The sequence below is a fragment of the Misgurnus anguillicaudatus genome, unplaced genomic scaffold (assembly GCF_027580225.2).
Source record: "Misgurnus anguillicaudatus unplaced genomic scaffold, ASM2758022v2 HiC_scaffold_32, whole genome shotgun sequence".
Taxonomy (NCBI): Eukaryota; Metazoa; Chordata; class Actinopteri; order Cypriniformes; family Cobitidae; genus Misgurnus; species Misgurnus anguillicaudatus.
The window spans coordinates 198,446-222,758 of record NW_027395282.1 but is presented as its reverse complement, the minus strand read 5'-3'; the positions used below and the strand labels follow the sequence as shown (position 1 = coordinate 222,758).

Below are 24,313 nucleotides of genomic sequence, written 5' to 3'. Positions count from 1 at the left end.
TGCTACCAAGCCGCAAATATTTTTCTCACACCAAAGGATCGCCAAAGGAGTTGTGCATGTGCATTTTAAATTATGCAGAAAGTAAAGAAAGATAAGTTTGTGAATGTTCACTAAAATGTGTGTTTTTATTTTGAATTCTTTATAACAGAGAATGGTGTGAAGGACCCACGGATCGAGTGTGCCATTGGGGTATGTAAAAAGGCTGTGTCTGCCTTTTCTTACAACTTGAAAAAAAGAAGAGATATGACTGAAGTACAGGCTGAGCTTGGTCTACCCACTCATCATTTAGTCCCCAACCAGATGGGGTTCATGGCAAAAAATGATAGAGAGATTCCTCGAACAGGAGAAGGCCATGGTCTGTTTGCTGGGGTCGGACAAGAAAAGTCGTCATCTTGTGCCCACTTGGCAAGATCTTGATGTGCTGTAATCTATAAATAAAGCTGTAAAACCCCTCCAATACTTTACCGACGCACTCTCTGCAGATTCTTATGTCAGGGTTTCATTCATTAAACCGTTGCTACATTTGTTTAAAACCAGTCTCCTACAGCCAGAAGAGGAAGACACAGAGCTCACTAAAACAATAAAAAAAAACATAATGCGGTACCTTGACGAAAAATACAGCGACCCTATGAAGGATGAACTGTTGGACATGTCCTCACTGATGGACCCAAGGTTCCACACAACCTACATTGACTCAGACAAGGTGGAACAAGTAAAAAAAGAGCTGTTGCTGAGCTCATGGCTTTACTTGCTCCTGCCAACAACAGTACACAACAGCAGCCTGGCCCAGCTGTACAGGTGCACCAAGAAGAAGCACAGCCTCCGCCCAAGAAAAAGATGACTTTAGCTGGCTTTTTCAAAAAGAATGCACCAGTACCGTCTCTCCGCCAATCAGACGCAGTAAAGATAGAGACTGAGCTGACATCTTACTTATTGACCCCTGAGGTAGACCCAGTCCCCTTGAGTGGTGGAAGTGCCACCAACTAAATTTTCCACGGCTGAGTAATCTGGCAAAAAAGACCTCTCTGTCCCAACAACGAGTGCCCCCTCAGAGAGGGTTTTCATTGTGGGGGGCAATGTTACATGCCACAGTGCATGCCTTAAGCCAGAGGTAGTAGACAGGCTCGTCTTCCTGGCTAAGACTGTTTAGAAAAAAAGGATGTTAATACTAAAGCACAAAAATAAGCACTGTTTAACGTTTTGTTTGCACTTCATGAGCAACTACCTCCTATCCAGTGAATAGCAAGATTTATGTTCTCTTGCACTGTTTAATGCTGTTGAATGTTTTGTTTGCACTTTATGAAAACTACCTCATATCTACTGAATAGCAAGATGTAAAACTTGTGTTTAAAGAAAAAAAAGAGTAACATAATTTTGTGTTATTTTTTCACTGTTTACAAAGACAGGCCCTCTTTTTGGCTTGTTGTTTCTGATTGCACATTAAGGGGGGAAGCCAGATTAAATCCCAGAAGGGAAAATCTAAATACAATAAAATGAGTTAAAACTTCTTTGAACAATTTCTTTGCAATCTGCAGATTGATTTTTTTGTAGAGGGTGGGATAATTGATTTAAATCGTTTTTAGACAGAAAGAAAATACCATCAAGACTTTTCTCAAGACAGTTCCCTTCAAAGGCACATTTATATAACAGCTTTGTGTCCGTAAACAGACAGCCGAAAAATTAAACACAAATCCGGTTCCGATTTATGGCTGATATTCATGACTGGATTTAGGGATTCCCTCTACATCACAGAAATAAAACTGCTTTAAATTATAAACAAAACACACCTTTATCTGCACAGAGGGATGAGTTCGTGAATATTGTAGCACATGTTCCATGTATTTCCTCGTTTTGCAGCCACTCTTTGCCCACATTTCCTGCAAACTGGATATCCATCTTCAAAAGTACTATTCGGACGGGATTAGTTTTACATAGGGAGGTGGGGTAAAGCAAGTTTTTATCAGAGGTTCTCTGTGATTTTAGTCCAGTCCGAATGCTCCATGTCAGTAATCATTACGGACAATGTTAGTAAAGATTACGGCGTCTTTTGCCTTCTGTAAAAAAGTCCGGAGAAATTACCTCAGGTAATACTAATCCAGTGCGAATAGACCAGCTGTAAATATACACGTAAATCGCGTCATTTCCTTTTAATTTGCGGGTTTCTTTTAAATATAAAAGCGCTTAAAGAGGCATTTACTTGCGTTCTAGACGGAGAAACAAGTCAGTGGCAGGTCAGTTTCTGAATAAAACATGACACAAACTTAAAAAAAAGTCAAATTCACTTCTCAGATTCGCGAAACTGTTTACGAAACTGACGTTCTCCCCAAACTGAAATTAAACACAGTGTTTCGCGTTTTCCTTGTCTGTGTCATGTTGTTTGCACATCTGATATCTGGAAGCAAGGTAACTTGCACGTGAAGACGAGAGGTGATGCGCTGCGCCAACGAGTTACCCCTTCCCACTTCTGAATGTTTTACAGAGATTTCTAATCCCGTCCGAATTGACCATTAATATTACCGACGTTCTGTGGTAAAATTACATTACGCCATCTACCCCTGTAAAACTAATCCCGTCCGAATAGGGCTAAAGACAACCCCACGTTTGTTTTTCAGATACCCAAAATATTCCCATACTGCAGATTTAACTTTTTCCATCAGGGGATAAAGGTGAGAATTTGTAGTCTCTGGCTCTGACATTTTCTCTGCTTCACATAAACGAGTGAAGTCTAGCAGTCATGTGGAATGAAGTTGCTCATTCAACAGTTAAAACTTAATTGTTTTACTCCTTTCCAAAGGTAAAAGATTTGGCTATTTGTGAATCTGGAAACATTTCCTGGAACAACTCAGAAACACCTTCATTGGATGAGTACTAGTGGTGATGCAAGGCAATGTTCAGACACCTCAGCCGGTAGCGTCACATTTGAACCAAACGGCGCTCATAGGTCGCACGACTTCCCTTCAGTAACAGAAGCAGCAGTTGTAGCAGTTCTGCCTAAGGTTACTTTGTCGGTCACAGAAAAGTAACTAGATTTAGTTAACCACTGTGCCTGACTTTTACAGCCGATTTGGGACTATTGAACTGCATATGAGATCTAATGGCATTTACACCCATGGTCTCAAGCATAATTTTTTTTACAAATGCTGCAAAATGCTTCTCCATGTTGACCACCAATGGGCTGCAACAATGTCTTATAATCTTCTTCTAGCCACTTTTGCTGGAATTTGCAATTTCCCATATCTGCAAAGTTTGCTTTCTGTGCATCGCACTTTTCCAGGATGCAACCAGCCTTGTTACCACATCCGGTGTTACCACAATTTTGGTGCCAGCCAGAGCAAATAAACTAGTTCCGTGTGTTATCACACTAATGTACATATTTCACTACAAATCAGTTATTCATTCTAAAAACTACATTAAAAATTATTTGTTCATATTTTTCGTCAAAACTAAAAAAAGTCTGTAGAAATAAAATGTTATGTTTTTTTAATGCCATTTAAAGCCTTTATTTTCGACAAAACTAAAACTAAATTGCATCTTAGTCAGAATACTATGACTAAAACTTATTGAAAATTTGCTGTCAAAATTAACACAGCTTTTAAGTAACCTGACCCAGTACATGGCTTTCGTAAAGTCTTTAACCTGTCTGAGTTTTCTGGTGTCTCACTAAATAGTCTTGTCGACTAAAACTCTTCCCACAAACACTACAGTGATGAGGTGTCTCTCCAGTGTGAACTCTCTGATGGACTCTAAAAGCAAATGAACTAGAGAAGTTCTTTCCACATTGAGAGCAGACGTAAGGTTTCTCTTCAGTGTGACTTCTCTCATGGACTTTTAAGGAATTTGACTGAGCAAAAGTCTTCTCGCACTGAGAGCATTTATAAGGTTTTTCACCTGTATGAGTTCTCTGGTGTTTCACTAAATTGACATGTTGACTAAAACTCTTCCCACAAACACTGCAGTGATGAGGTTTCTCTCCAGTATGAACTCTCTGATGAATTCTTAAATGAGATGGATTAGAGAAGCTCTTTCCACATTGAGAGCAGACGTAAGGTTTCTCTCCAGTGTGAATTCTCTCGTGGACTTTTAAGGAATTTGGCCGAGCAAAAGTCTTCTCACACTGAGAGCATTTATAAGGTTTTTCACCTGTATGAGTTCTCTGGTGTGACACTAAATGTTGATGTCGACTGAAACCCTTTCCACAAACATTACAGTGATGAGGTTTTTCTCCACTGTGAACTCTTTGATGAACTCTCAATGTACTTGGATCAGTGAAGCTCTTTCCACATTGAGAGCAGACGTAAGGTTTCTCTCCAGTGTGAATTCTCTTGTGGGATTTTAAGTTACGTGAGTCGGCAAACATCTTCCCACACTGAGAGCATTTATAAGGTCTTTCACCTGTATGAGTTCTCTGGTGTTTCACTAAATTGTCATGTTGTCTGAAACTCTTTCCACAAACACTACAGTGATGCGGTTTCTCTCCAGTGTGAATTCTCTCATGGGTTTTTAAGGTATATAACCAAGAAAACGTCTTCTCACACTGAGAGCATTTGTAAGGTCTTTCACCTGTATGAGTTCTCTGGTGTGTCATTAAATTGTCATGTTGACTAAAACTCTTCCCACAAACACTGCAGTGATGAGGTTTCTCTCCAGTATGAACTCTCTGATGAGTTCTAAAATGAGATGGATCAGAGCAGACGTAAGGTTTTTCTCCAGTGTGAACTCTCTCGTGGGTTTTTAAGTGACTTGACTGAGTAAACGTCTTCTCACAGTGAGAGCATTCGTAAGGTCTTTCACCTGTATAAATTCTCTGGTGTGAAACTAAATTAACATGTTGTTTAAAATTCTTCCTACGGTGATGAGGTTTCTCTCCTGTGTGAAATCTCTGATGAACATCAAGATTTCCTTTGGTTCTAAAATATTTGCCACATTCAGTGCAGTTGAAAGGTTTTTCACCACTGTGTGTCCTCAAGTGTCTTTTCAGCTGAGATAAGAAGTCAAAATCTTTCCCACATTGCTCACAATGAAACAACGTCTTGGCTGTGTGCTCTTCTGAATGAAGTTTCTTCTCTTGTGAGGTAGTAAAGCTGATCTCAGATCTGGTGAAGAGTTTCTGTTCTGTGTGTTTTCTCTCATGTCTCTTTAAATGTCTCTGTGAGCTGAATGTCTTTCCACAGGTGATGCAGGAAAGAGTTTGTGTTGTCCGTCGCTCTTTTGATGTTGAGGACGTTTCTCCATCAGAACATGATTCACTCTTGACATCTAAAAGAAACATCATAAAAATTAAAATTCTTTTTTCACTCGGGTGGTACTCAGACGCTAATGGTTTCTCATGGGCACGGCACGTAGTCAATTTACAATGGGTAGTCAAGGATTTTATTGCTGTTCGAATCCAGAATGTCAAGTCAAGTCTGTGATTTATATAGGGCTTTTCACACTTGTTTAATTGTTTCAAAGCAGGTTTACATTTATAAACCAGGAGAAAACAGAGAAATCGGTGGACAGGAAAAGCTGCAAAGTACAGCGGCTAAGATTAAACCGTACTAGCGAACGCAGTAATAATGTAACATATAGAAAAGAGTTTTAAGAGAAATAAACCCTAATTTTATTAAGATAAAAAGTCATTTGGAGAAAAAAAACCTCTACAGAGAGCCAAACAGTTGATTCTATAGAGCGGCGTGATGAATGTCAGCGCTGGAGAGCCGCAGTCCTGCAGATTTTAGCTCCAACCCTGATTAAACCTTTCCTGCCTATAGCTTTCTAGTAACTGTTTAGACCTTGATTAGCCTGTTTAGATGTGTTTGATTAAAGCTGGAGCTAAATTGTGCACTCTAGGATTGACGTTCGCCACCCCTGCTATAGAGGATATACTACATACAGTGAGGAAAATAAGTATTTGAACACACCCTGCTATTTTGCAAGTTCTCCCACTTAGTAATCATGGAGGGATCTGAAATTGTCATCGTAGATGCATGTTCAGTGTGAGAGACAGGATCTAAAAAAAAATCCAAAAATTACAATGTATTATTTTTTAATTATTTATTTGTATGATACAGCTGCAAATAAGTATTTGAATAGCTAAGAAAATCAATGTTCCTCCACACAGATCTTCTCTAGATCAGTCAGGTTTCTGGCCTGTCGCTGAGAAACACGGAGTTTGAGCTCCCTCCAAAGATTATTGGGTTTATATCTGGAAACTGGCTAGGCCACCCCAACACCTTGATATGCTTCTCACAGAGCCACTACTTGGTTATCCTGGCTGTGTGCTTCGAGTCATTGTCATGTTGGAAGACCCAGCCTCGACCCATCTTCAATGCTCTAACTGAGGGAAGGAGGTTGTTCCCCAAAATCTCACAATACATGGCCCCGGTCTTCCTTTCCTTAATACAGTGCAGTTACCCTGTCCCATGTGCAGAAAAAAAAACCCAAAGCATGATGCTATCACCCCCCCATGCTTCACAGTAGGGATGGTGTTCTTAGGATGGTACTCATCATTCTTCCTTCAAACACATTTAGTGGAATTATGACCTATTTTTTATTAGTTCTATTTTGATCTCATCTGACCACATGACTTTCTCTCATGACTCCTCTGGATCATCCAAATGGTCATTGGCAAACTTAAGACGGGCCTGAACATGTGCTGGTTTAAGGAGGGGAACCTTCCGTGCCATGCATGATTTTAAACCATGACGTCTTAGTGTATTACCAACAGTAACCTTGGAAACTGTGGTCTCAGCACTTTTAGGGTCATTGACCAGCTCCTCCACCAGCTAACGACCTCAAACAGGTGCATACAATTTAGGATAATAAATGGAGTGGACTAACAGGTCTTTAAGGGTCAGAATTCTAGCTGATAGACAGGTGTTCAAATACTTATTTGCAGCTGTATCATTCAAATAAATAGTAAAAAAACATACATTGTGATTTTTGGTTTTTTTTATAGATTATGTCTCTCACAGTGAACATGCACCTACGATGACAATTTCAGACCCCTCCATGACTTCTAAGTGGGAGAACTTGCAAAATATTAGGTTGTTTTAATACTTATTTTTCTCACTGTATACGATACTATATTATAAAATGTTATGGGAAATAAAATATTTAATAAATATATATACAGAATACAAGTAAATAAAAAAAAAGCGGTTGGTGGTCGCTGTGCAGACAGCTTCACAGCAGCAGAAACTGTCTGTTAGTCTTAGGGTGTTTTCACACCTAGTTCGTTTGAGCCCTCCAAATGCTCTCGAGCAGTTCAGGGTGTATATGTGAACAAACCAAGTGATCTCAGACCCCCCTAAAAGGACCCAAAAGCGAACCGAACTCAGACCACTTCTGGAGGTGGTCTGAGTACGGTTCGCTTTTGGGTTCTTTTGTGATTCGATTTCTTTTTGATATGTGAAATCAATGAGGTCCCGGTCCGTTTTGCGTGTGGTTTTGACATTGTATCAAAATAAACTGCTGCACAGAAAGCCGGGATCTGAGTTCTTATAAAGTTGTGATGTGAACAAGAAAGGGTCAGAGATCACTTCAGTCTTGAAGAGGACCAAAAAAAGAACTGGGTCCTCTTTTGAGTCCACTATATTGTGAACACCAAAAGGACTGAGGTCATATTCGGCTAGTCCCTTTTCTGGTTCACTTTAAGTGAACTGGGTTTGGTTCTTTTAAAATGAACTATATGTAAAAACACCCTTAGTGTACTCGGTTTGAGGACGGGAAAAAACTGTAGCTAACTATAGTGGGATAAGTACATTTACTAGACAAATATGAATAATATTCAAAACAAGATGAGTCCGCCCAAACAAAGTGGTGTCAAAATCTTTTAGTGAGGTGTCAAAAAGCCCGGGCTCCAAACTGACGTTTTTGCTAACGTGTCAGCGTCCTTCATCATACATTTTATGTTCAGTTCATTAAAATTTAAGGAAGCAACTTTTTTTTACTGTTTATGGATCCTACACACCGCAGGGATCAGGTGATACACCGCAACAGAGGATATGTCGCATGTGGATGTAAAGTAAAACTAAGTAAAAAGGTACAGTATACTACACTTCACGCTGTCATTATCTATTACAAATTATACACCTGCATAACTAAGATATAGAATTAAATGCTGCATAAGTTGTATATGTTTTTCAACAAGACTGAGAGGATGCTAACATTAATAGGCTACCTTAAGCATAGAAAACAACAACAAACAAATACAAAACAATGTGTACACGTCTTGATTGTGGCTGCGTTTTGCCTTAGTTAATACCATTCACATTTGTTATTACTAACCTTTATTTAACCAGGTAAGTCAATTGAGAACCAGTGCTCATTTACAATGACGACCTGACACATTTGTAGTGTTTTGTAATAGGCTATTACGGTCAATAATTAAAGCTTTCTTTTAGGAATATCTGCATTTAGCCTTCATGCAGCTGAGAGAAAAGTACAAACAGTTAAGGTTAACTCATTTTTATCATCATTGAAATACATAATTTGTTATTTTAATTAGATTAATGTGCTCCTAAGGCATTATAAGAAATCACAGGACTGAACAGTGCGATAGTTTTTTGTTGTAGGGTTGGACAGCGGGTTTTTATACAACGCGAGCTGCACAGATACTCGTTTTTTTACATTTAAAAAGTCAGATGGGTCTGCATGAACTGCGTGTACCCTTTACACAGTACAAGCTCCTAATTCAGGCCAGTCTGATCTGTACAGCGCAAGCTTTTAGGCCGTTTATGATCAAAGTACACAGCGACACATAGTCAAACAGACATAACATTCTGTAGTTTTATGATAAAGTTCTCAAGGGAGCATGCCTGACCAAAATTTAAAATGTGCTCTTTAAATGAGTTGAGATCACTCATTTGCATACTGACATGGTTGAAACTTTCCTGTGTATAGTTATTTGAAATTGTAATAAAAATGCATTGTAATCCTACTGACATTTATATCTGTGTTATTGATGTTCTTTGATAGAGTGTTACTTTGGTTTAGGCTTGTTCTCATTTGCTTATTTAAGGTTTATATTTAATAAATTCATTTTAAAGTTCATACTATTTTCAGCCAATACTGCATTTAATTTGTACATTTTTACTGTTTATATATTTTGAATCTGTTTTTACCGTTCTTTGGTTTTACTTTGGTTTAGTATTATTGTAATTGACCGCTATTGGATTTTGCAGATAACCGTTACAAGCTCCTAACATTAATAGGCTAGTGTATTACCAACAGTAACCTACCGCAGGGATCAGGTGATACCGTTACAACAAGCTTGCAAAACTCTTGGGTTAATAAGCCCATGTTAGATTTCTTGATGTTAATGTCAATACAAACTAGACGCGAATGAGGTAGAATCGTGTCTAAACATCTCATTTGTGCCGCAACCCCAGACCCGTGTCAAAGCGTCTTCACATTTATTTAACATTGAAATCACTCGCGCTTGACTAGGGATGTTAACAATAACTCAATCTTCGATTAATTGTCGATAAGAATTAAATAAAACTTAACAATTGTTGAAAAGCAAGCACGTGTGTGCGGCACCTTTACAAAGCACATACACAGCTGGTGAGAAAATTAAACAAGCGCGAAGAAGTTAAACTAGCCATGATCACAACGATGCTCGATGCCAAACACACACACATGGGCTTTGTAACCTCATTCGAGACGACGCTAGTTGCTAACGCAACGAAATGGCATCCGCAGTGAATCTGAGAGGGTCCGATGCCGAAAATGCAAACACGAAAAGCAAAGACCCTCTTCAGGGAAGCCTACAAGATTAGCATAAGAATGCTGCGAACGGTGCTATACACAGGGAAGGAGACCAGAAGACGTTTTTAATAAACAGATTAAAATGTAAAACTTAAATTCTGGCAAGAAACTGTTAAATGTAAACTGTAACTGACTGTCGTTACACTCTGAACGTCCGCAACATATATCATTGATCATCATCATTATTGACTGGCTGAGGCACTACACGTTAAACACAGTTGCGGGTTTTCTAATGGAAGGTTGAAGTCTTCATAATATAAGCATCTTTGCTGAAAGTACGCCGCAGGTCTAAAGCTGAGGTAACGACGGGAAAAGTGCCCTTCGTGTGTTTCTTGGATATAATTACAACAAGCGGTGTATCAACGACTTAGAAAGCTAGGTGAACAACTAGAAAAATAACACTTGACTAAACTTTTATTTTGTCATGGACGCACTGACTTTCATCCGACTGTGCGAAGTGCCCATTATGAGGCGGAGTTTACTATTAGTCATTTTATTTCATTTATTTATTTGATTTTTATCAAAACACCAACTACATTTATTGGCATTTTTACGCACACTTTTATGTCATTGGCTATATGCCACTGCTGTAATGGCTTATTGCACTATTACTCTTAACGATTATTTGATTGATTGATCGTTAATTTAAATGATCATCGAATATGAGAAATTGCATAATTTGACATCCCTACACTTGACGCCTCTACCACGGCTGGTGTAAATGCAGCATTAGTAACCAGAAACTAACATTCCCCTAACTTAATCCTAGAGTGAGCACCACTGCACGTTTATTCGTGTTTTTATTTATCATACATCTATCTAAAATTATTTAAAAACATTTCCAATAACTTGGAGGATTAAATCAATTTAATACATTTAAATCTTCATAATAATTAATTATTGTGAAAAGACAACATAAGAAACTTACCAGAAGGAATAAAATCGTCGTTGTCCTCATCTTCATCCGCGTGATCTTCATCTGCTGTGGGTTCAGTTTTGAGCCCTAACGTTACTTCTGTGAGTTCCGTTTTTATTTCTGTAGCTTCAGTTATTATTTCTATAGCTTCGGTTTTTATTTCTATGGGTTCAGTTTTGATCTTCATCATGAGGTTTCTACAGTCGATGAGTTTGACTGAACACATCTTGAGTTTGTTCTGCAGGATCTGCTGCTGTTCTCCAGCGTTACAGACAGAATCCAGAGACTCTGTGGAGGTTTGATTAGTAGATTCATCATCCTGTAAACCCTCATCAGTTTCTTCTGATTTACAGAAAATCACATCCATCTCATCATCAACACCAATACTAAATACACGAAGATAAGAATCTACAAACAGCAATTGACTCTCGTGTCTTCTTCTTCTTCTTCTTCTTCTTTGGTGTTTATTGGCGGTTGGCAAACCAACCAGTAGGTGCATTACCGCCACTAACTGGACTGGAGTGTGAAACAGGATACATGCTTATGAGATACGTGAATTAATTAAAAAGAAAAAGAACAAAAAAAACGAAAATCTAAATTCTTTTGCTTAACTTTGTTTCTCTTATAAATTTAATGATGTAGACATATATTTTCCTTTCCCCTAGAATACCTGCTATAGAAAAGTCTTGGTGATCTACATTCTTTAATGACTGAATAAACTGACATCTTTCTTTATTATATTTCCTACAGTGAAGCAGAACATGTTCAACAGTTTCTTGTTGACTACAATCATTGCATTCCCCAGTTGGGTGTTTACCAATTTTAAATAAAGTATTATTAAGTCCTGTGTGACCTATTCTCAAACGAGTTATTATATTCCCTTCCTTTCGATTCCTGCTTTCCTTCCTCCCAGCACCAACCTGTTTTTGTATATTATATAAATGTCTACCTTTTCCAGTGTCATCCCAATATTCCTGCCATACTGATTGTGCATAATTCCTGATGTGTACTTTAGCTTCAGCTTTACTTAATGGAACTTGCAGATCTACCTGTTTTAATTTCAAAGTTTCTTTAGCCATTTTATCCACTTTCTCATTTCCTTCTACGCCAACATGAGCAGGAACCCAAATGAATTGAACTAATATGCCTATACTCTTTAAATTATATAACTTATGAAATATTTCATTGATTATATCCATCCTATAAGAAGATCTGCCAGATCTTATGCTTTCCAGTGCAGAGTAACTATCTGATGCAATGACTGCGTTATTTATTCCTTTCTCCTCTATCCACTGCAGGGCCATTAATATCGCCAATAGTTCTATAGCATACACAGAAATATGATTAGTAACTCTTTTTTTAATATAATGATCATATATTGGAATATATACAGCTGCACCTGCAATTCCTGATTGTGGATCCTTTGACCCATCTGTATATAAAATAACTAAACCTTGAAAATTTATCTCAAAATAATTCTGCACTACATACCACACTGGAATTTGTTGAGATTTTCCATTTATTTCCTGTTGTATATTGAGGTCAACATTTGGCAAGGGAAATAACCAGGGAGGAATTAAGGATATTGATACTGTATTGCTGTACTGTATTTGATGTAAACCTATATTCTTAGCCTCAGCATCACCAATCCATCCAAAACTTCTGATATTAGTCTCATTATGTTCCCAGCATTCTTTCAATATACTTTTGACAGGATGAGAAACCTTTTGTCCTCTGATATTTATCCAATATGCCAACATTAACTTCATTCGTCTGATGTCTAGAGGCATTTCTCCCATTTCTACTTGCAAAGACGATACTGGTGATGACTTAAATGATCCACTACAGATTCTTAGGGCTTGAGCTTGTAAAACATCTAACTGTTTAAGGTTTGTTTCTGCTGCTGACATATAAGCTATACAACCATAATCAAAAACCGATCTCATGAGTGCCCAATAAATATTTTGCAATGATGCTCTGCTTGCTCCCCACTCTTGCCCTGATAAACACCGAAGAATATTAATAATCTTTTTACCCTTGTCCTTAACTTTATCCAGATGAATTTTCCATGTTAGTTTTTCGTCAAACCACACCCCTAGAAACCTTACAACTTTGACTTGTTCCAGACGATTTCCATATAGATTTAAAGAGAGGGGGGTAATTCTATTTCGCCTTGAAAAACAAATAACCTGTGTTTTTCCCACAGATAATTTAAATCCCCACTTATTGGTCCACTTTTCAACTTCAGCTATTGCATTTTGCATTTTTTTAGTAATGTATGATATATTTCGACCTCTGATCCACAAAGCCCCATCATCAGCATATAATGATTTTCCAATATTACATTCAACCTCTCGTGTCTTCTTCTTCTTCTTGGTGTTTATTCTTCTTCTTCTTCTTCTTTCGGGTTTAATGGCGGTTGGCAACTCGACTGAAAGGTGCATTACCGCCACCTACTAGACTGGAGGGCATTACTTTATGTTTATTGGCGATTCTTCGCAATCTTATGTATAGAATTAGCGCCATCTTCTGTTTTTGCTGTGTAATGTATATGAGATTTCTCTTCATTGGTTTTAACTGCGGCTTGTAATCAAAGTGTGACACTATATTGACATCATCTGGAGATGTTTAACTCCTGCACGCAGTCACATCAATTTCTTGTCATAAGTCTCGCTCGTTTTACCATACAGAAATGTAATATAATCAGTAAGCACATATATGTAAACCACTGTTAAATATATATTGACATATATTTTAAATACATATTTTCAAAATACATAAAAACATGAAGCTTCAAACTGATGTTGCATGTGTAAATATGTTCATATATGTTTCCATAATATTTTGGATATTTCTATAACTATATTTATATTCTCTGCTTTATATATTCCAAGCTAACACAGTACGTTCTGACTACGTATTGGGCTGCGTCCAATATCTCTAAAATGTTCCCTACGATTCAAGGCATCAAGTCATACATTTCTATAATCCTTGTTCAGATCCTGGAAAACGTCATGGGAGAAATGACAAACAAATCATATGTGGTGATTAAATGTTCACAGTAAAAAAGACCATTAGACAGCTGCAGCTCATACAAAACACTGCTGCCAGAATTCTGACCAGAACCAAAAAATCTGAGCACATTACTCCAGTCCTCAGGTCCTTACACTGGCTTCCTGTTACATATAGAATAGACTTTAAAGTATTGTTACTCGTTTATAAATCACTTCATGGCTATTAGGACCCAAATACATGACAGATATGCTAACTGTATATAAACCTAAAAGATTACTCAGATCATTAGGATCAGGTCAGTAAGGGTTCACTCAAAACAAGGTGCGTCAGCATTTAGTTATTATGCCACCTCTAGCTGGAATCAGCTTCCAGAAGAGATCAGATGTGCTTCAACAGTAAACACTTTTAAATCTAGATTAAAAACACATCTGTTTAACTCTTCATTTACTGAATGAGCACTGTGCTGCTTCACACTGACTGCACTTTTAACTCAAGTCACTTTTAATTCTGTTTTATTCTTTTTAACATTTTAAACTGTTTTTATTAAAATCACATTTATTTTGTTATTCTAAATTCTCATGTATCTTTGTTTTTATTGTGATTTTTTTGTGTATCTATTATTTTTACATTTTCTTTTTTCTCTTTTATATATTGTTTTCTCATTTCTATGTAAAGCACTTTGAATGACCTCTGTGTATGAAATGTGCTATACAAATAAACTTGCCTTGCCTTGCCTAATATTTAGGGTAGGAATACAGTCTAAGTCTAAGTCTAAGTCTACATAATAAGAAGTGGAATGGATGGATATCACAATAGTTTTAACATCTTTAGCTGATAAACGTATATGGTTAAATATCTAAGGATAATACTGGAAGTAATCATTTTCAGTGACCTGTGAAATTCAAAATAGGATTCAACTACAAAAATGTCATTATGGTGTAAGATGGTCATATAAGAAAGCAGATTGGAAAAAGTTTCAGGTGTTATGTGAAGAACAATTCAGTATTCTGTCAGTAGATGGTAATGTTGATTTATACAGTAAAGTAGTAAACAGCATTTGCTTTACAGGCTCTCAATCTATAAAGATAAGGAAGAACTTGTCATGGTGGTCAGATGAATGTTTAAAGCAATTAAAGAAGGATTGAAGGCTTTAGGATTGTTAAACAAGTTAGACCAAATAAAGTAGTGATATGTTCCAATTGCCTTTCGCTTTAGACACTATAATGCATGCAAGATCAAATAGAGAGGATTTATTAAAGGAAGTATATTTATCACTATAAAGAGTGAATGAGGCTGGAGTGGTTCTGTTTTTTCTTTTTTTTGTGGTTTCTGGTAATAAAGTTGCTGATAAAATAGCAAAAAAGCCCTAGACAAGAGGGATGTGGATGTTAAAGTACCTATGGAGAAAAATGTGTTTTTAAAAGAATTTAATTACTGTTAATGAAGCTAATGACTAAATGAAAATTCAGATGGCCCAGTAGTAATACAGGGAGATGGTTTTATAGAGAATAGAAAAGATTCAGAGAATGAAGTGTTAAAAATGCATTAAGAGAGAATGGAGAGCACAATATTAGTAAAATCTGCTGGTGAAAAGAGTTGGGCTCATCTTCTAAAGTATTTAAGAGCAACAATATTAATGATTATTAGAATCTAAAAATGATAATATGTTTTAGGGTTCATCGCTTTTATTTATTTATTTTCCTTAACAGTTGGGTTTGGGGTTAGAGCTTTAGTCTACACTCCAGATCAGTGGGTGGCGGTAAATTCACCCGAAAGTTGTTTGCCAGGCGCCAATAAAAACAAGAGAAGAAGAAGAAGTCGGCCTCTCATCGAGAGGCATCCAGCTGCAGCCCTGCAGATTCACTTCTTGCTAGACACCAGTGGCTGGACACCAGTGGATGGACAGTTTTAGGGGGCAGGAATGAGGTGTGGTGTGCACAGTGTGCAACAGTTTATTTGAAACTGTTCATGTTTTATTTTCTCTTGAAATTGGGACTTCCCCCACAACCTTACGGGCCTGACTGTTGCATGTTCATTCTGATGGTCAGATTTGTCTAATTTTACTAAGATGTGTGTAATTTCCAATAAATATTGCAAAACCACGAAGTGTTAATTTGATCTGGATTGTTTGGTAAATTCTCTGATCATGTGAATCTACGTATATTTTAAACACAGAAGTGGTTTCATTTAAAAAAAAAACCTGTGGTCAATTAACATGTAGAAGTCTGTTGTAATGACAACGTTATAGTTCATTGATCTAGGCTGAATTTAAGTCACAAAAAATAGTGAAATGATCTGAACAATATATATTTTCAAGGTGGTTCTTGTGAATGCAGTTTGCATGAATTATTGATGTTATAATATTAAGCATATCATTGGGAATTGTTTTATGTAAAGAGATATGATAAAGATCATATTTCAATTTGCACACAGATTTTATATTATATATTTTAAGTCATTAAAGTAAAATGACAATACGGAAAAAACCGTGTGCAATTAAGCCTGCAAAGAATGTCTATCCACTGGTGAAAACCGAAAATAAATATGCTGTCTATCCAGAGGTGAAATATAGGCTGCGTCCGAAAACTCTAAATTGCTGCCTTCTGAGGCAGCTTTCCAAGGCAGCAAGGCATCAAGGCATGTCCGAATTCAATGTTTGGTTTACTTCCTGTCTCCTGAGATACCTATGCGTGGACGTACATTAAGAATGTGATTGGTCGAGTCCGGTCGAGTTCGAAAAAATAAAATGGCGGCCAAGGACGCGACTGGACCACCAATTTAGTGTAAATAAAGGTATATTTTCACTTTTTACACCTTTTAATTGCATTTCTAGCGAGAAATTAGTATTGTAGTTTTCAAATATGTGATTAGTTATCACAAAGGCGCTCTCTGTTTAAATTTCAAACACGCTGCCTTAGAAGTGTGTCCGAAAGTCTTTCTCTGAGCTACCTTCATGCCTCCAAAGTCATTTCCTCATGAGGCAGCGAGGCAACGAGTCACTGCCTTGAGTTTTCGGACGCAGCAATAAAATAAAATTGCTGTTCATCCAGCGGTGAAAACGGAAATTAGCGGCGAAACGGAAATGACGTAGGCTGTCTATCCACTGGTGCCCAGCCACTGGTGTCTAGTCGGAGGTGAGTCTGCGGGGCTGCAGCTGGATGCTATTGCTCTCATCACTCACGTAAACGCAATCCGCCATCATCCAGTACAGTAGATGGCGATAATGTTTATAGGAGTCGGTCGCCTTACAGAAAATGAAGAAGAACATACTGTCAGCAGCGAGCAGAGCAGGAAGATAAATCCACACATGCATTGGTAACTATAATTTATCTCTTTCCTTATTATAATTTAAAGAAGTCTCAATGTTTTAATTCACTTTCACATGAGACGTGCGCGAGGATTTTTAAGAGACTAAGTTATCATTGTGATGTCACTGCTGTTACGAGTTGACCCTGACTGAAACACTGCATACTGTCTGCTAAGATCAGATCAGAAATAAAGCTCAAGACAAACATGAATGTATTTACTGTTGTTCACTCGATCTTATGGAAAAGAAGAGGAAATAAATTTAGTCTTTAGTTTAAATTGAGGATGTGTACAACAAACACCACAGTAGATTATTATCTTCATCATCTGCTTTATCATTTACATTTCACTCGTTTACACTTTAAATCACTTTGTTTTGTGCACTCCCTTTCTGCGGCTCGTTATAGACGGTTTCATCGGACGCACGTGATACACGTCTGGTTCCGAACCTTACTTCCGGTTTCGTTTTTTAATGGTCTGACTAGTTCCTAAACTGATCTCTTGAACAAATGCCTCGTCGAAAATAACAAATGTTTTGGTTTCCTAGGTAATCTATGTGTTGTTTTTTTGCTTGTTATATAAATAAACTACGTTTAAAGAACTTTGTTGTTATTTATTCTTACCGGAAGTTACGTGCGGACCGCGACAGCCGCTTGTTTATGTTGTTACTGCTGAAGCGGTCTATAGTTGTGGGGAGGTCCTATGTCCGTAGCCTGTGCGTAGCTCTGCGTAGCCGGACGTGCACCTCGCAAAGTTTATATCGTATCTTTAAACAGTGCGGAACTCTATTTGTGCAATGTGTGCATGTCAAATGACAGGGCTCCAGACTGCCACCAAATGGGGACATTTTGCAACCAAAATTTGAGAGTGTGCCACTGAATTTTACATCCAGTTGCACATGTGCAACCAGTAAATTTGTCCTTTTTTTTGTGATGTGACACTGAATTTGAAACAGCACATTGTACTTCCTGCATCTATCATTAAAGGACAAGTTTGGTATTTTACACTTAAAGCCCTGTTTTTTTAGATTGTTTATGATGAAATAGAACGGTTTTGACTGAAATTTCGACATTTGCGGCTGCCCCGAGAATTTTTGGTTGTTTGTGTTTCAACTCCTACCTTTACAATGGGTTTAATGGTGCACTGGAACAATCCTTTCTAAAATGCATTAAACTTTCGTTTACAAAGACGTGAAACTTATCGAGTGGTCAGGGGTGTTCACTAATATGCTCACACAAAAATCGTGTTAAAAGGTGCTTTCCAACAGCTGTTTTAGCATTCGTTGTTAACTTGTGGACCTATTTTTCCAAACGCCTCACACCCGTACATTCTTCCGCTGAAAGCTTGAATAATAGACACTCCAGCCCAGTTGGTGGCGCTAATCCGCCATTGCCAATTGCAAGAATAGAAACAAAGTTCCCGGCGCGGAGTAATACCGTACCTCACAGCACAACTAATACAAGTCAATGGAGTTGGCAAAAACTACGATGAAACCTGTTGGAATGTGTATTTTGCAGCGATTTTTGTGTGAGCATATCAGTGAACACCCCTGACCACTCGCTGAGTTTCACGTCTTTGTAAACGAAAGTTTCATGCATTTTAGGAAGGATTGTTCCAGTGCACCATTAAACCCATTGTAAAGGTAGGAGCTGAAACACAAACACCCAAAAATTCTCTGGGCAGCCGCAAATGTCGAAATTTCAGTCAAAACCGTTCTATTTCATCATAAACAATCTGAAAACATGGCTTTAAGTGTAAAATACCGAACTTGTCCTTTAAAGTATGCCCCTAAGTTTTCTGGTTGCGCCCCTAAAATTTTCAGTTGGGGGCCACTGTGCTCCTAGTGAAAAAAGTTAGTCTGGAGCCCTGAATGATCAAATCGGATTTAAAGCTTGTGCCATAGAAACATGCACATCAATCAGATCACATGAATAAAGAGCACCTTTTTCATTGTTACATTGTTTGTGTATTTGGTATAATACAATGTGTTCGTGTGGTTTATGGTTAAAAAAATACATTATTTTCCACATACTGTACATTTTTGTAGCTCCAGATGTCACTCTCTTCCTGAAACTCACGGATTTGAGAAGCTCTGTGTCCCTGATTGGTCAGCTAATCTGTACATTGTGACTAGTCTAAATACCCCTGATGTCAGCCCGAAATGTGACGCTCCTTACCATGTTTGAAAGATTTGCACGCAATGCTAACAGCAGTTAACTTACAGACTGTGAGTCCATTCTTCACAGACTTAAAGGCCCGGGTATACTTTTTTCCGCGTCCGTGTCCGGCTGCAGCTTTCCGAGTATAGTCCCCGCGGCTACACGCGGATGGCCGCGTTCGACACTATACGCAATACAAATGATTTCTTATTCAAATTATTACTCTACCAGGCTGTCATGGCAGCACTGATTTGGAGACATTTACAGTACATTAAAACATTAGGATAGGTGAAGAAAAGTAACTGATCCACCATTGCAAACACAGTTTAGAACAAACAACAAGACAACAAAGTCAGGAATAAAACAAACATGCTCCACAGCTTTCTGTTCTTGGAAGAAGTAAAAGTTAAAGAAGAAAAACGATAGTGTGTGTGCAAATGCTGTCTATTTCCTTTGTATAATTGTTTATAGTGGAGTGTCCTGTCTAAATATTTTCACGCGCATGCGCTGTCGTACGCGGACTGTACGCGCACTGTCCGCGTGGTCTCAAATTTTGGGCTGCACGCGAATGGTCCGCGCGGCCGGCCGCGGACATTCCTGATGACGAAAATTACGTCATGCGGACGGCGCGCATACGCGGACGTCCCTAGTATACTTTCGGCTTAAGGGGGTCGCACACCGGCCACGAAGCTCAGCGTCACGTCGAGTCCTGTCTAGGACAACTAGAAAGGTATCGCAAACCGGAAGTGCACATTAAATAGCACGAGCTTCGTCAGATAGCATCTACATCAAAATGCAAAATATACATTAGCAGCCAATGTTAATCGTTAATGATTTGGGACAAATATGATGTTATTTAATGTTAAAGTATGTGAGTGGCGCGACAGGGATTTCAGCAACTTCCTGAGTCGTAGCTGGGTGCCATGGACAGGCGCCACCTGTCAGCACCGGTGTGCAAATACTCATAGAAAACAATGTGTTCGATTTTTTTCATAGCGGCGTTGAGCCCCCTTAGACTGCACCGCTAATATATGCACAGGAAAAAATGACGCTCAGGTCCAGTATCTTATATCGTTAAGGAGTCCTCTGCATGCAAGGTTAAAAAATACTGTCAATTTCTCAAAATATAAATTTTTATTACCCCATTTCTCAGAGATCGCCAAATGATTCGTGTAAAGCCGTTTAATGACTCAGTCTGCCTAAACCACAACTTTCGGTAGTCTACTCGGCCCTGATTGGTCAACTGACATAGTCTCCACACAGACCAACAATAGTGCAACATGCATTGACCTTGTACTAACATGACTTACTGACAAAATATTAAGAGTTTAAAAACCGTCATTACTACACATCATTCATCATGAGCCAATTATAAAAATGACGACAGACACTAAACTATTTGCACTCAATCAGGCCCGGCTGCAGGATGAAATGACTGAGGGGGCATGTGAAATTGTTGAGGGGGCTTAACTTTATACCATCAATAAATAATACACACTGAGATCTCGCTTTTGAATTACAGATTTTTAAATGCAGCCCTCCATAAAACAGTCCATATTCAACTGCACAGGTAACCAGCAACTGACAAGCAAAATCTAAACAGCGTAATGATGATATTATTTGATAGATTAGTAAGTGTGGATTAAAGATGTTTAAAATCTCTAGCCTGGTGGTCAGGACATGAATGTAAGGGTTTATTTACATCCACATATAAATTAAAATTAGCAGGGTAACTTTAGGCTACCACATTATATATTTCCTATGTGATTTCCATACTATAGATGAGAGTATTCAACGGCAATAAACGTCTCATATGGCAATAAATGTCCACACATAACTTAACATAACAGCATAATGAAATTAATAAACAGACAAGGAAGCAGGATTGACATGTAAATTGTATTATTATTACCGGAGAAACAGCAATATTACTGAAAGTTGAATGCCTTCCAGAAAATGTGTGTTTTCTCTAAAGCTGCTTTGCTGTGAAAATGTGAAAACTGAGTGCTATTATTATTTTTTTTAATATTGAAATAATGTTTTTAATATGTTTTTTGACAAGTTTCTTTTAGATACAATGGAAGTAAAAGAGGAACCCCAGGAACTGATTGAAGTGGACGAGAGACAGCAGGAACCTCATGATGTCATTAATGAAGAAAATTATTTTGATTGTTTACAAACATCAACTAAGAAAAGAACCAAAAATTCTGTTTCCCATCCAGGTGGTAAAAAAGAACGCCATAATGATGACACGAGCATTAAAAATAAAGAGAAGTTTCATACATGCCAGCAGTGTGGAAAAGATTTTAGACATTCAAGTAACCTTTATGTACATTTGAAAACTCACACTGGAGAGAAGATTTATCATTGTCATCTGTGTGAAAGGACTTTTACACGTAAAGAAACCCTTGAGTCTCACGTAAGAACTCACACTGGAGAGAAACCTTACACTTGTCCTCAATGTGATAAGAGTTTTAGAGAAAAAAGACAGCTTAAGAATCACATAAGACATCACACTGGAGAGAAACCTTACACTTGCCCTCAGTGTGAAAAGGGTTTTTCACGAAAAGCATCACTGGAAGAGCACTTGAGACTTCATTTAGGAGATAAACCTTTCAAGTGTCTTCACTGTGGAAAAAGTTACACAAAAGCATCAAATCTCAAAGTTCACGAACAATATCACACTAAAGAAAGATTATTCAACTGTGATGAGTGTGGGAAAAAATTTGTTTCACAATTTTTCCTGAATAAACACCAAAAACTTCATGCTAGTGAAAAAACTTACTTGTGTTCAGTTTGTGGAAAAAGTTTTCCACTGATTGAATATTTGAAAAAGCACCAAAGGATCCATACCGGAGAAAAACCATACGAATGTTCACATTGTGGAAAGAGATTTAATCGTTCGTATAACTGGAAGAATCATCAGAGAGTTCATACTGGAGAAAAACCGTACATGTGTTCACATTGTGGAATGAAGTTCAATCATTTACATAACTGGAAGAGACATGAGCAAAATCATACTGGAAAGAAAACGTATCACTGCCCTCAATGTGGAAAGAGTTTCACCTTTTTAAGTGCTCTAACAAGACATACAAATTCATGTGAGAGAAAGCTGTCACAAACCACATCCTCAGATTCATAACTTTGTTCTGTGGCTGGCAGCGACCGGATAGCTTCTCCTTGAGTTTCAGAAATGAGCTTTGGTGCAATTCACAACCTCACATAGATAACGCTAAAACACATGACACATTTAAGTCAACAGCAGACCACATTTTGCAACTTTTTAATTTTCCTCATCCTCATGCAATCACAGATGTACTTGACTTCTTTTCTTCAGATGAACACAAACTATTTTTATGTCTGTCCATTTGGATGTTAAAACTTCATTTTAAAAGCAAATAAAACCTCTCTAGAGGATTAATAAAGTTAATATCTGCTGAAGAGCAATGACAGATTCAAGATTTTTTTTAAATATTTTAAACTTCTATACCAAAACCATTTTAGTTTTGATTTCTGTAAATAAGCTTGAAGTGTAAACTATTTATTTTAGACAACCATATGTATCATTTTGCTTAAGAAGAGATTTATTAATCCACATGAAAGGCCTTTAGAAATGGATGTTTGAGCTTTTTGGGTAAAGTAATCCATTAATTATTACTTATGTGAACTATTGCAGTTGTAGGGTTTTTCAGGGATTTGGTATTTTTCTAACTAGCTTATATAGAAATTGTTTTGAAATGATAGAGGAGAGCAGGGGCGAAAGTACAGTTTTTCAGAAAAACTTACTTTTAAAAGCTAAATGTTTTACACAGAGATATATATGTGGTCAATAACTTACAATGTGGTCTATCAGTACCAGGTGCAACTTTGAACAAATGTAAAATGACTTCTTCAGTATAATTTCACTTTAAATATAAGTAGTGAATTGTTACTTTTGACGAAACGTAACACAACAGAACAAGATAGATTTTTGTGTTATACTTGTTTTTAGTAAACTTGTTTTTTGTGTTATACTTGTTTTTACACATGACTATGACCTTGTTAATATGTAACTGCAAATATATTTTGTCCTTTATCTTTGTAATTTCATTATTTTTAACATTTTCATTTTAAATTTCAGTTATATAAAATGTTTCAAAAGCTACCGACAATACAAACTTGAATTGTTGAGAATAAATAATTGTCGACAGTTTGCTCTGGGACTGCTTCCTGAGGTTTGGACGTAACTGCAATCCTAGACCTCGGCATCAACCTGATAGTCTCCTGACAGAGATTATAGATTAATGTCAAAATCCACGACCCCCAAAAGACTTGACTCTTTAAAACTTTAAGACTCTTCTGTAGTTACATCGTGTACTAAGACTGACAGAAATTAAAAGTTGTGATTTTCTAAGCAGATATAGCTATGAACTATAATCTCAAACTGGCGTAATAATCAAGGACTTGGCTGCAGCAGGCGTAGTGATATTACGCGCTGCCCGAAAATAGTCCCCTTGGTAACTTTCAATGGCAGGGGACTATTTTCAGGCACTGCCTTTAGGATTTACGTATGAATGAAGAGAATAGTGTAAAGGTCAGTGTAGGAGCCAGTAGCTTGCTGCATTTCATGGCTTTAAAAGATCCTAGATCTGCCACTGATCCAAAGTAAACGAGAAGTGTTAAAGGAACACGCCCACATTTTGGGAATTTAGCTTATTCACCGTATCCCCCAGAGTTAGATAAGTCCATACATACCTCTCTCATCTCCGTGCGTGCTGTAACTCTGTCTGACGCAGCCCCCGCTAGCTTAGCTTAGCACAAAGACTGGAAATGCATGGCTCCAGCTAGTATACTGCTCCCAATAAGTGACAAAATAACGCGATCATTTTCCTATTTATGTGTTGTGATTTGTATAGTCAAACCGTGTACAAATAACAAGGTGATATGAGACACAGCGATCTTTTAACAGTATACATACTGAGAACTATATTCTCTGAAGACGAAGCACTGCCGCATGGGCGGAGTGATTTGCACAACTCTGACCGAATTCTCTGCTCCTCACCAGGGGCTTCTCGTGTGCTGCGAGCAGATCACTCCGCCCATGCGGCAGTGCTTCGTCTTCAGAGAATATAGTTCTCAGTATGTATACTGTTAAAAGATCGCTGTGTCTCATATCACCTTGTTATTT

The 24,313-nt window shown here is 37.7% G+C and overlaps 2 protein-coding genes across 2 annotated transcripts; one reads left to right on the top strand and one right to left on the bottom strand.

Annotated features, from left to right (window-relative positions):
- Nucleotides 1-604: 604 nt before the first annotated feature.
- LOC141349092 (uncharacterized) lies at nucleotides 605-11,284 on the bottom strand. Its single transcript, XM_073865666.1, has 2 exons — nucleotides 10,679-11,284; nucleotides 605-5,256 (listed from the first exon to the last, which is right to left on the bottom strand). Exons 1-2 carry the CDS (start codon nucleotides 11,163-11,165, stop codon nucleotides 3,632-3,634), a joined length of 2,112 nt encoding a protein of 703 aa, XP_073721767.1. The 5' UTR covers nucleotides 11,166-11,284; the 3' UTR covers nucleotides 605-3,631.
- Nucleotides 11,285-16,867: 5,583 nt separating this feature from the next.
- Nucleotides 16,868-23,135, top strand: LOC141363122 (uncharacterized). Its single transcript, XM_073865675.1, has 2 exons — nucleotides 16,868-16,996; nucleotides 21,209-23,135. Exon 2 carries the CDS (start codon nucleotides 21,224-21,226, stop codon nucleotides 22,286-22,288), a length of 1,065 nt encoding a protein of 354 aa, XP_073721776.1. The 5' UTR covers nucleotides 16,868-16,996; nucleotides 21,209-21,223; the 3' UTR covers nucleotides 22,289-23,135.
- Nucleotides 23,136-24,313: the final 1,178 nt, after the last annotated feature.

Excerpts from the sequence above, each read along its gene's own strand:
- LOC141349092 (XM_073865666.1), bottom strand. The coding sequence starts at position 11,165 with ATGCACCTACTGGTTGGTTTGCCAACCGCCAATAAACACCAAAGAAGA. Across the intron at positions 5,257-10,678 it reads CGACGATTTTATTCCTTCTG|ATGTCAAGAGTGAATCATGT; the intron begins GTAAGTTTCTTA and ends TGTTTCTTTTAG.
- LOC141363122 (XM_073865675.1), top strand. The coding sequence starts at position 21,224 with ATGGAAGTAAAAGAGGAACCCCAGGAACTGATTGAAGTGGACGAGAGA.